Here is a 14183-nt window from a genome sequence, read left to right as displayed (position 1 = left end):
CCACTCTCACCGCTGCTGTTTAACATAGTGCTGGAAGTTCTAGCATCAGCAATCAGACAACAAAAGGAAATCAAAGGCATCAAAATTGGCAAAGATGAAGTCAAGCTTTCGCTTTTTGCAGATGACATGATATTATACATGGAAAATCCGATAGACTCCACCAAAAGTCTGCTAGAACTGATACAGGAATTCAGCAAAGTTGCAGGATACAAAATCAATGTACAGAAATCAGTTGCATTCTTATACACTAACAATGAAGCAACAGAAAGACAAATAAAGAAACTGATCCCATTCACAATTGCACCAAGAAGCATAAAATACCTAGGAATAAATCTAACCAAAGATGTAAAGGATCTGTATGCTGAAAACTATAGAAAGCTTCTGAAGGAAATTGAAGAAGATTTAAAGAAATGGAAAGACATTCCCTGCTCATGGATTGGAAAAATAAATATTGTCAAAATGTCAATACTACCCAAAGCTATCTACACATTCAATGCAATCCCAATCAAAATTGCACCAGCATTCTTCTCGAAACTAGAACAAGCCATCCTAAAATTCATATGGAACCACAAAAGGCCCCGAATAGCCAAAGGAATTTTGAAGAAGAAGACCAAAGCAGGAGGCATCACAATCCCAGACTTTAGCCTCTACTACAAAGCTGTCATCATCAAGACAGCATGGTATTGGCACCAAAACAGACACATAGACCAATGGAATAGAATAGAAACCCCAGAACTAGACCCACAAACGTATGGCCAACTCATCTTTGACAAAGCAGGAAAGAACATCCAATGGAAAAAAGACAGCCTCTTTAACAAATGGTGCTGGGAGAACTGGACAGCAACATGCAGAAGGTTGAAACTAGACCACTTTCTCACACCATTCACAAAAATAAACTCAAAATGGATAAAGGACCTAAATGTGAGACAGGAAACCATCAAAACCTTAGAGGAGAAAGCAGGAAAAGACCTCTCTGACCTCAGCCGTAGCAATCTCTTACTCGACACATCCCCAAAGGCAAGGGAATTAAAAGCAAAAGTGAATTACTGGGACCTTATGAAGATAAAAAGCTTCTGCACAGCAAAGGAAACAACCAACAAAACTAAAAGGCAACCAACGGAATGGGAAAAGATATTCGCAAATGACATATCGGACAAAGGGCTAGTATCCAAAATCTATAAAGAGCTCACCAAACTCCACACCCGAAAAACAAATAACCCAGTGAAGAAATGGGCAGAAAACATGAATAGACACTTCTCTCAAGAAGACATCCGGATGGCCAACAGGCACATGAAAAGATGTTCAGCGTCGCTCCTTATCAGGGAAATACAAATCAAAACCACACTCAGGTATCACCTCACGCCAGTCAGAGTGGCCAAAATGAACAAATCAGGAGACTATAGATGCTGGAGAGGATGTGGAGAAACGGGAACCCTCTTGCACTGTTGGTGGGAATGCAAATTGGTGCAGCCGCTCTGGAAAGCAGTGTGGAGGTTCCTCAGAAAATTAAAAATAGACCTACCCTATGACCCAGCAATAGCACTGCTAGGAATTTATCCAAGGGATACAGGAGCACTGATGCGTAGGGCCACTTGTACCCCAATGTTCATAGCAGCACTCTCAACAATAGCCAAATTATGGAAAGAGCCTAAATGTCCATCAACTGATGAATGGATAAAGAAATTGTGGTTTATATACACAATGGAATATTACATGGCAATGAGAAAAAATGAAATATGGCCTTTTGTAGCAACGTGGATGGAACTGGAGAGTGTGATGCTAAGTGAAATAAGCCATACAGAGAAAGACAGATACCATATGGTCTCACTCTTATGTGGATCCTGAGAAACTGAACAGGAACCCATGGGGGAGGGGAAGGAAAAAAAAAAAAAGAGGTTAGAATGGGAGAGAGCCAAAGCATAAGAGACTGTTAAAAACTGAGAACAAACTGAGGGTTGATGGGGGGTGGGAGGGAGGAGAGGGTGGGTGATGGGTATTGAGGAGGGCACCTTTTGGGATGAGCACTGGGTGTTGTATGGAAACCAATTTGTCAATAAATTTCAGAAAAAAAAAAAAAAAAAAAAAAGAAAATCTTCTTGTGTATTCCTAAGTCTTACAGAAATATAGACATTTATATTCTTTGTGATTTAAATAAAACCATTTTTATTTAAAATAAGTAATAACAAATAATAGGAAATAACAAATAATAGTAAATTAATTCATGTATGCTAAAATAATCTATTTTAAACATTTTATTAAGTATTTCTCTGTTGATCTTACTATGATAAATTAATAGAAAAATCATACCTAATTTATTAATAATTATAATAAACTATATACTATAATTATATATACCATATAATATATTATTTAAGCCTTATTCTAGTCAGCAGGTGGAATCATTCATTCCATACATATTTATTAAATGTTGGCCATGTGCCAAATACAATTTTAGGTGCTGTAGGATACCAAGATGAATAGTGGCTCACATCATGATGGAAGGGAACAATCCAGTAAACTAATAAATAAGTCAAATATACACATACACATATAAAACATATATATTTCTCATATAAATATATATGACAAATGGTGATAAGTTCTATAGATGAAAATGTATTTTAAAAGGAGAGATAGAAAATGTCTGTGACTGTAACAGTTTTTAATTATGGTTTATGAAAGCCTTACCACTAACGTTGCAACTAAGCATAACTGAAATGGGAATCAGTGGAAAAAGGATGGCAGGGCATTTCTGGAATCCAAATAATAATTGATTCAAACAGAAATAAAGGCAGGGTGCCTGGGTGGCTTAGTCGGTTGAGCATCTGACCCTTGATCTCAGCTCAGGTCTTGATCTCAGGGTCGAGTTCAAGCCCCGTGTTGGAGCCTACTTTAAATAGATAGATAGATAGATGATAGATAGATAGATAGATAGATAGATAGATAGATAGATAGATAGATAGACTATAATGAGCTTAATCCTCAAGGTCTTGGGGAAATAAAGACCTTGGATTCCCTGTGGTTGGGTAGGGGTGTTGCTAGTGAGTGGAAAGTACTTGGTGGGGTTTTGGCAGGGACTGGCACAACCTAGGATATTCTTTACTTTTGTCAAGATACACACTTTCACACACACATTCACAAAATGCCTTTTATAACTTAATTTTACCTCTGTCCAAAATTGTTGGAAAGTTAGGTATTACTAATATTCTCTGCCATTTTGTTTTTAAATAACAGTAATAATATATTATCTGTAACTATTCAGAGGTAAGACCCATAGAGATGGAAAAGACTGAGAGGTAACTTTGATCATTTGGAGTGATTATCTGTGTTTCTAAAACAGGCTTGACTCACTGTGTTGTTTCTTTTCTTTAAAGGTTTAAATCTCATGGCAATACATGATAAATAATTTATCTTCAATATCCACATTTAATTCAAAATGGTTTGTTTATAAACGTACACTGACACATAAAAACCTGTGGTATTATATTTAGCAGAAGAACAATAAACAGCATAGCCATGCATTCTGCTGATCATTTCTCTGCCATGGAGTCAATTAAACAGTATCAATTATACTCATGGCACCAGAATGAAAAGATTAGAAAGGCATAGTTTCCGACCTCAAAACATATAACTCAGGGGAGACAAACAGAAAGATTAAATAATTACTAGTATGTAACAAAATAAGCCAATACATTGCATTAATAGTGTTTTCAGAGTATTCATAAAGCAGTTATTATTTCTAAAAATTGGAGTAGGATGAAACTGACAGTCTGTGAGGTAGGGAACACAAATGATAATTGAAAGGTAGCAGAACAGGTCCAATTCTCCAGCTGCATTTACCTAGAAACTTATCTCCTTTCACACATGAATAAATTTCAACAATGATTTTTGACATTGAAGTATATTTTCATATTTTACTTATTTTATTTCTTTTCTGGCTATCAAGCTTATACTTCACATTACCCTAGTCAGTTAATATATTTAATAAATGTATGCATTCATTGAATCCCTTAATTTTCTATAAAGTTGATTTTTCATATATAAAATTAAACTGGTACATCTTTATAAGATTGTTTGGAGATTAAATAAAATATGACATTTAAGAGCTTACCCTATGGTCTGGCACATAAAAATCCAAGTAAAAGTTACCTATTTTATCAAAACGCTGTAATATTATGAAAGAATTTTAGCAAAAATATATGCATGAAAACATACATGTATTTATACAACACAGGTTTGAACTGGGTGGGTCCACTTATACATGATTTTTAAAATAAATGTAGTACAGTAGTATAAATGTAAATTTTCTTTTCCTTCTAATTTTTAAAAATGTTTTTTTCTCTAGCTAACTTTATTGTGAGAATATAGCATATAACACATATACAATACAAAATCTGTGTTAATCAACTGTTTATATTCAGTCAACAGTAGCCTATTAGTATTTAAGATTTGAGGGAGTCAAAAGTTATGCTTAGATTTTTGACTATGCAGGGGTCAGTGCCCCTAACCCCATGTTAAATAACCCCATGTTGTTCAAGGGTCAACTGTACTTATATTTATTTCAAGTGTTTCTTTTAAGACAAGTAACATAAGAAATTTTAAAATATATATTTTCTCCAATAATTATTATTATTATCTGCTTTCTATTAAGACCAAAATGTATTGATTTGATTTGATTTAATCTAATTTGATTAAATTAATTTGATTGGATGAAACTGCTTTAGCATAATGATCTGTTATTAAAATAAAGCACTAGCTTAATTAATATAAGTATAATATAATTAATATAATTAATTAACATAAGTAATCTATATAATTTATAGTATGTCTAAATATCAACTTATTTTATGTTTGAAAATATTTATAATAAGGAAGTGATGTATTTGCCCAATATAAAATAACATGAATTTTATGAAATTAAAATGTCTAATGATTTCTACAAATTCTAATTCTTTGTCAACCTATATATCTCCAGATGGAATAGATATCCTTTTTTATTTACTTTTATTGCTAATTAAAAAACATAACACTTATGTTTAGTTTAAAAAGTCCTAAACTTAATATGGAAATGACAGAAACTATCTGATTGATTAGGTTAACAGATTTACTTATTTTTATAAATCCATTACTATGGCTTAATGTAAATTTTAATGATTTTTTTTCAATAAACCATCTCTATATTTTGTCAAGAAATATTTAATTCCCCAAATTATAAATTTCTAAATTAGTAATTTCTCATTTTTAAATGTGCATTTTTATATGGAAATTTTATTCTGAGGGCATATACTGACATAAGTGCTCCTGAGTGAATAATAAAGCAGACACCTAGTAGTTTAGTTCATAATTGGTAGGCATTGTGTGCAAATTCAGAATGGTGACTGTACCTTGTGTCGCAATCTTATTAGAGGTTGGTAGGATTTAAGGCCATATCCTGCTTCTTTGGTTGGCCTTCCTTCTGACTCCAGCAAAATGAATCCAAGAACCAAAACAGCTGACCAGCACTTAAACATTCTTATTGCTTTCCACCTGTGAAAATTATCATTGCAAGTAATCAGAAAATGCATTATATATTTTAAAAATGCATCAAGAAATATTGAATAGTGCGTAGAAATCTCCACAGATCTAATCAATACTTGTAGGCAACTGTCAACTGAATGCATAACAGGTAAGCCTCTCCAATTAAAGATTAGGATCCCCTTCATCATAACAAACAGTTTTTTAAAAAATTTCTCACTCGTACAGCTTTACACATTACATACATAGAAATATAGAAGCCAATCAAAATGTATTGAGGAAAAAAATAATTAAAATCAAGTTGAAAGAAAATGAAAATGAAAAAAAAAACAACTTTAAACCATGGTTAATTTTCTAAGCATCTATATAGAGTACAATTATCAACATACTTATAAATCTTGAACTCCTCTTTGAGTACATTTGATGAATATCACTTAACTAAAATAATTCACTAGTAAAGACTGCTGACAGTTGGATAAGGCAGTCTTTTATGGTAGGCACTTCATAAACTGAGGTACAACAAAAATTAGGCAGACAGTTATATTGAGTTGTGAGTGCATTTTTCCAACACTATCACAAAGAATATTTTCAAAAAAATTCTTCATAAGTGCTTTAAACTCAAAACTATACGAGTCTTTCCGCTTCTCTGTGTCTTTGGACACACAAGAGAAATTGTAAAATGGCATAAATTTATTATCATATAACTCTAAGCCCTCTTCCTAACCAACAAATAAATGCTTTGAATTAAACTATATTTCTTTTTATCATTTTCACCAACATATATTTGCACCTAATGTGCCAAAAAAAAAAAAAGAGCTATTTCTGCTCCTGTCTAATCCATACCGTACATCTGACTTCTTGAGAAACTTAACCAAGTATTTAACCATGCTGGTTACTGTTTTCTAAAGTCCCCACTCAATTATTAATGTCCATCTTTTAAGATGCTCAAATCTTAAGGTTTTTTAAGATTTTTTAAAGATCATTTTTCTCTTCTACTTTTTCAATTTTCTGAAAGAGTTGTGTATCTCATTCTAGCTAATTTCTGAACCGAGCCCATGCAAGCATTTCTATCACCCTATCCAAGTAACATTTCTTTTTTTCAAGAAATGGTCACTTTACCTGGAATTTTATGACACCCCTGACTTCCATTTCTGTAGAATTTCTGTAAAGAAAACTCCTTCTCAGCCCTTTTGCAAGTTCATCCCACTCCTTTGCTTCACTATTTAATATTATAGTTTATCAAATTTTGTTGTTAGCCACTTACCTACTCTATTCATGCAGCCAAACATTCAACATCTGTGGTTTTAATTACAGCTACCTCCTGCTTTTTGAAACTTAACTTAGACCACTTTGCTTTTACTGAACAGCTACATTAGTACCTGTTTTCACTAACCAAAAGAAATGCGAAGGCGATTTTTGCTTTCACAAAACAAAAAGGTGAAAGGGGTTAACAGTATTGAGCATTTGTTTTGCAGTCAGCCCTTAAGGAAGCAGAGCGCTTCAGGAGCATGGAGTAGAGACAGTGGCCCAAACAAGCTCCTTCCCAGGCAACTACATTCAACATGTCAGCACCAAGCCACCAGAGCTTTGAACTGTGTCTGTGAGCGCCCATGCTTTATCTTGATTTACTTTGTGCATCTGTGAGCAGGATGTCTCCTAAGGTATCAGAAAAGACTTAAGAGGGGTTTTTTGGGGGGTCTGAGAACATTCAAAAATTTTTCTGTATAAATTAATGACAATTCTTTCTTCATTTTATGCTTTTTGGCTTATGAAAGTTTTTATAGAAAGGCTATACTTACAGATAGCAGGGGAAACATTTATATTATTGCTTCTCATCCAATCTCCAGATTGGCATAGTTAGCTTACTTAACAGCTCCACCTTTATGTTTCAAAAACAGTTTATAGTATACAAACCCCACATAAAGTCATACTTTCCCAGATTTCCACTCATTTATTTACTCAAGCCAGAGACAAAGGAGACAGATTTGTCTCCTTTACCTTTCATATCAAACCCATCCTTAAATTCTGTTAGTTCTACCTTCAAACTATATACCCCAAACATTAGTTTCTTTCCAGTCTACTGTCAATACCCTAGTTTAATTATCAGCACCACTTGTCCCCTAAATTGCCTCAATCACATCCTCAGTGGCCATCCACATTTATGCACATACACCTTGAATTATTCCCTACCCAATAGCCTGAGTGATCATGTCAAAAGCAAATATCATGATGTAATTGCCCTTGTTAATAACTTTAAGATATACTCATTTACCCTTGAAATAAAAACCAAAATCCCTGAAATAATCTATAAGTGCCCACAGAGTCTAGGCTATGCATATCTTTCTCTTCCTCCAAAGAACTGCTCTCCAGCCACACTGAACTTATTTGGTCCATTCTCACTATAAGACTTTCATACAGTATTTCCACCATTTGAAATTCACCTCTCCCCACCCCCATTTATCACCCAAAGGCCTTCACATATCAAACATATCCCTTAAGGGTTGTCCTCATCACACCAAGCCTGAATTGCATTTCTTAACTACTCATTCTCATAGATCAGTTCCCCTTTATTTCAGAGCAACCATTTGTAATTAGACATCATTAATGTGATAATTTGAACAATGTTGGTCTTCTTCACTGCATTATATAACTATCATCTCCTTCAAAGTTCATGAATGCAGGGATCTGGGTTGTTTGTTTTTTTTTTTTTCTTTTTAGCATTATATCATCTGGGACTGGCAAATTGTCTGGTACCTACTAGACACTCAATAAATGAATGCATAAATGAATGTCATCCTGCATTCAATAGTAAAAAACAGATTGTGTTTTTTGCATTTTGATGAAATTGAATGCAATTCTTATTTCACTACCACTACAAAATGTCTGAAAACTAACCCAGAAAACTAAATAATTTCATTTGCAATCCATCCCTTTGCTGTCATTTTGATGTATAGTCTAATCCTTCTCTCAGAGGTAAATATTTGTTTATAAGACAACTGGATGGAATATTTTAAATCCAAGATAGAGCCCAAGAATAAAGCAAACAGTACCAACTGAGCTGAAGGGATATTTTCTAAGGGTTCTGAATACTATTTTACTCTGTTGTCAAACAGGAGAGGGAGAAAAGAGGTATGATCACAACCTTGTCCCACCATGATGGGGTAAAGGTGGAGTCATAAATTTCCTAAGCTGAACATTTAAGGGTATCTCTTTTTCTTTCTCTCTCTCTCTCTCTCTCTCTCTCTCTCTCTTTTAATGTTTATTTACTTTTGAGAAATCGAGAGAGACACAGAGCATGAATGGGGGAGGGGAAGAGAGAGAGGGAGACACAGAATCCAAACCAGGCACCAGGCTCTGAGCTGTGAGCACAGAGCCCGATGCAGGTCTCAACCTCACAAACCACGAGATCATGACTTGAGCCAAAGTCGGTGGTTTAACCCAGGCACCACTTTTTCTTCCTCTTTCTAATTCACTCTCACACACACACTCACACACATGCACACACACTCACACACATATATTCCACAGGGCTACAAATATTTCATATACTATATAGACTGAATGAACAAAATTTTAATAGGTGACCAAAAATCTCATAAATTTTGGGTAAGTAAACTTCCACACATTGATAATTAGTTCAACAGTCTCCTGAAATATTTTCTCTGCCAAGAGGCAATAGACTAGGAATATTTACTTTAAGAAATTTCACCAAAAGTTAATAACAAGTCAACATGTAAACCTTCAGTGCATCATATACAACTTATTTATACCATTTAAATCTACTTTTCATATTACTAACCATGATTAATTTTTTCATTGATAGTCCTATAATTTTCAAGTATAAAATTTCTTAATAATACCAAGTTACACAAAATTTTAAAATATAAATGCTTTATCTCAGCAGCTATCATGCAACTGGAGTGATTTACTTGATATCACAGAAAAAATGAAACAGCTAATATTAAAAGTCATATCTCTTTGTTTTGTATTTCTAGTACAGATAGGCATTTGAGCTCAACACTAAGTGTTAGACAAGACAAAAGAACACAACCAATTTCTGCATTTATCTTCTGTGAAGGGCTACCTTGCAAGATTTTCTTCACTAAGATATTACTAAGAAAATATTTGAATCCAATTATACAGCAATCAATTAGCAAACTAAATAAAAAGATGACTCTTCTTGATGGATGCTCAGAAAATAATCATCATTTTCTTATTTCTCTTCAGCTACAGGATCCAAAGGATGCCATTATTATGTCTTTAAAAGTTCACTCATCCACAGAAGGTGTTCTGGAAATTGTAAATCAGTAGTAATCGATCCCAGGATATACTGACTCATGATCTAACTTTCTCAGTACTATAACCTCTGACAACCTGTTAGCTGTTCATAATTAATTGGCAGTTTGTGATAGCTCAGTAAGAACACTGAGGAGCATGTGACTAAAACAAACCAGCTGGAACAGATGGTGCAATAATGATCCTATGACTTTTCCTTGTAACCCCAACATGTATATGGAAGCATCAGAAAACAATCTCTTTATTAACTTAGGGAAAACAAAATGTTCACAAATCTAAAAAGTATCTGCTGAATGTTTGATTTAACACAGTTAGACTCGAAAATGGTAAGGGGAATGGAAAGAGGTTTCTTTTCTTCAGAAAATAATATTTTTCTCTGAATCAAACTATTTTATTCACCATATGGTGTAACATGCTGTGCTGCTTATGGCAGTAGGATTTAGAGTAGTTACATGATTTAGTAGATTCAAATATTTCAGGGATTTTGATTTGTTTACACATTCTCTAGAATCTCACCATTTGGGAAAACAAACTAAGAGTGTTCAAGTATTGCCTTAGGAACAAAATGTAGCATTTGAGATGGGGAAGGAAACTATGGTATTATGTCTATGAGTGAAAAGAATATCAAGGTGAAGCAATTCCCAATATTATCAAAGGTTGCAGAAAAGTCAAGTACCTGAGGGTTTCACCGGAAGTACCCTCACTGCCTCTCACTCCAGCCTAGAAAACTACTATAGGTCTTCCAAGAAATATCCCCAGTCACTTCCTTTGTGAAATCTCCCCTGTCAATTTCACATGGACTTTGCTGCTCTCTGCTGCAATTTTTACATATCTCCCTTAAGTGTCTTTTCACCTTGCACGGTGGTGATTGATTTAAGAAGGTTAACATCCTTATATAGCTGCAGAGGGAGATACACTAAACTGGTTCAGTCACAATCTAGGGAGTTTCTTAACTTCCATAGACTTCTCTGTTCTCTTCTGAACAGGGAGGTGGCCTAAATTATTACTACTTTTTTTTTCCTTTTTGGTATTCTATAATTCTATGAGACAGAAAAATTGACTTTTAACCTACATCGTGTCATACCGTATAACCTAAACAAAACCAATTGCATTACTTGGGCCTCATCTGCAGGAAGGGATTTATGACACTATGTAGTCTAGAATCTATACCATATTATTCCTTCTGGGTAGATTTACTGATCTGGATAAGGATATGGGGAAAAACAAGTTTGAGGGAGAAAACTATTATTCCTTTTTTGAGAGGCCTTTTGGTAGTCCTATTGGAGATGTTGAATATTCATTGGGATATAGGAACCTGAAGTTCAGCAAAGAGGTATGGGCTAGATATACCTATTTGGAGTTCTTAGCATTTATATGTCATCTAACCCAGGTATGAGATGGGAAGAGGTTGGAAAGGAGAAGAGGTCCAAAGACTAAGCCCTCAGGCAATTTTAGTCAAAATAAGGAATAAATACTGCTAGGAGGTAGAGAAAATGAAAATAGTGAAATTTTAATTTTGAAGCAAAAGATAGATGGAAATTTTCATTGGAATGGAATGACTGGAAGCCACAGGTCTTATCATCTGCCATGTTATATTTTTTACTGGTTTGTGTATTCTACGTTTCCAACCAGAACATTAGCTCCATAAAGACAGGACTTTGTTAATTACCTGTGTGAATTAGAGCAGTACCTGGCATACAGCATGAGCTCAATAAATATTTTTAGATAGATAAATGAATGAATAAATTAATGGTGATAAGTAATTAATTTGAAATAGTAGGTATACATTAAGGGATTCTTAATATTCTTCATGTAATTGAAAATATTCATTAAAACTGACTATGAAATCAATTTATAATTCAAGTTGCTGTTATTATAAAAAGCTTTTGTTTTACAACTGGATCAAAACCAGGTTTTCAGTGGGGAGTTCCTGTGGAAAAGCCTCCCTTGTCAAGAACTGACAGTCTTTTCATTCCTTAGCTCAACTGAAGTTGGAAAGATGGGAGAGACTTCTTCTATATCTATCAGGCAGATCTGCTGCAGTACCTGTTTGTATCTTTTGACCCACTTTAACTTCATACCCATGGCTTTGAACTCTGTGGTTGAGTTCTAATTTAGTCTTTCTCCTAGGATAAAAATTTTTCCAAAGGATCTACTTTTGTTATGGGAAATATATTCTCCCTATCACAGAAGTAGATTCTTTCCCTCTATTAGTAGATTATCCTCATCAGAGCAATGTAATCTCCTAATCATTGTCCTTTCTTCAAATGTCCAGTCCAATAAGCATAATTAAAAAAAAAAAAAAGAAAAAGAAAACAGCTAAGAGTCACCACTTCCATACTGTAGAACCATACAGGAGAAGAGCAAAGGAAAAACACGTCATACAGATCCTACTAGACATACTAGGATGATACCTAATAATATTTAATTATCCAAAAAATATTTTCTGATAGATATTATTGCTTATTTGAACTAAATATAAAGAAAGAGAAACTTATCAGGATAAGGTTTCCAAGTTCACAAAACTGGTTATTGTCAAAATTGAATCCAAGGCTGACTCCAATCACCTTTGACCCAATATTTTGTGATTCAATTCTACTTTTAACATGCACAAAATGATGCAGATATAGAAGAATAGCCTGTACACGAAGTAGCCATAGAGGACAAACAACTACTTATTTAGACTGAATACTAGTGGAAGAGAGAATCTTTCACTTGACATTCACTTTGGATCAATGTAAATGGAGATACAGTATAAACAAATGCAGTGATAATGAGAACAATAGCTATGTGACTTCTCTGTCCATACTGCATGGGTGAGTGTCTTTCAATTCTATATGGAAACACTCAAAAACATGGAAACTTCTTTAGTTCTTAATCCCACCTTATCAGTTCATATTTCTGAAAAGACCAAAACTTTTAAATATAAAACTCTGTATTGAAAGAGTATAACATGTGCAGTATACTTTTTTTCTTAACATCTAAGATAAGAATAGAATTATAAGTGTTAAATAATAAGAATTATGACCATTAAATTAATTTAACTCTCAAAGGAGGAACTTTGATTTCAATGACATCTGAGTCATTAATTTGGATGAACAAAACTGTCCAGATTCAAACCAATTATACCTTTCAATAGCCAGCTTAATTTGAAAAAGAAAGAAGCTAAATATAGATAAAATATATTCATTGGCATTTTGGAAGGACTGCAGTGTGAAATGTATAATAATTTAAGCTTGCATTAGGCGAAAATATTCACACTGAATTCCATTTAATTTTTTAAAAAAGATGTGAGTACTCTCCTTTAAACAAATGAAAATCCCACATTATGAAAAGTATGTTGGGTGGTAAATATTTGTTTTCCAAAGCCATCTTTGCCTTACAAAACTATGCTGCAGTTATATTAATCACTCTGGTGCACTAAAAACATTTTTAAGATAAAAAAATGAACTTCAACACAGAATACAAGATAATAGAAGTGAAATTCATATTAGACACCTAGTGTTACCCTTTCTTTTTATAGGGGAGGACAATAGTAAGCAGCAAGAATAGCATTTGCGCTTACAAGGAAAGTAGTCATAGGCGTGTAATGTCACTCTCCTGATTCCAAACACAGTATTTTTCTTTTAAATGCTACAACACTTCTGACTAGAATCCATTCACTATGGAAATAAATAACACGTGTACAAACGTTTTAAGTGTCTAAGACACTGTTTAGAAGCTGCAACTCTGTGAACCCCAACAACTTTATATTTAATATAAATAGAAAGCCAACAGAAAGAGTTTCCAAAAGCCAACAGAAAGGACTTCAGCATCACCATCTCTACAGAATCATATTGTTCAAGTAGAATTTTTGGATAATTTTGTTTGTACACTTGTTTGATCAAAATGATCTTCACTGGGAAGATGGTTATATATAGCTGTGGTTAAAGTTATAAATACATGGTTACAGTAGCGCTTATGTAACTATAGTTATACAGTAGTTTTAGATATATTTGTTATATATAAGCATGTACTATTATATGAATAAGTGATTTTATGAATATATATGTGTATATATATATACATATATATATATAAAATTTGTGAGAGATATATAACCATATAGAACTTTATAGTTCTATACAATGGGTTATATATAGTACAGGAGATATATATATATAGACTGAATATATATATATATATGTATATATATATATATACTATATATATATGGTATTATTATTATTTTTTAAAGCATGTTTGACAACTGAAACAGAATGAAACTTTGGGTCTAGCTAACTTAAACAAGGAATTTTATTAAATTATATAACCTTACAATAGCCTGGACTTCAAACTGCATGTACTGGTGCCTCAAACTTAGGCAGAAAAAA

At 33.5% G+C, this 14183-nt stretch overlaps 1 protein-coding gene across 3 annotated transcripts in view; it reads right to left on the bottom strand.

The window, feature by feature from the left end:
* The window catches only part of FSTL5 (follistatin like 5), a 796843-nt gene that overhangs the window by 739787 nt on the left and 42873 nt on the right, over window positions 1-14183 (bottom strand). For all 3 annotated transcript variants that reach the window (XM_043566311.1, XM_043566327.1, XM_043566320.1), the window contains exon 2: window positions 5385-5526. In XM_043566311.1, coding sequence (XP_043422246.1) covers window positions 5385-5510 — 126 coding nt within the window. In that variant the 5' untranslated portion in view covers window positions 5511-5526. The remainder of the gene's footprint in view (window positions 1-5384; window positions 5527-14183) is intronic.

Source organism: Prionailurus bengalensis, chromosome B1, assembly GCF_016509475.1.
Source record: "Prionailurus bengalensis isolate Pbe53 chromosome B1, Fcat_Pben_1.1_paternal_pri, whole genome shotgun sequence".
In the NCBI taxonomy this organism is placed as follows: Eukaryota; Metazoa; Chordata; class Mammalia; order Carnivora; family Felidae; genus Prionailurus; species Prionailurus bengalensis.
This window is presented reverse-complemented; position numbering and strand designations above follow the sequence as displayed.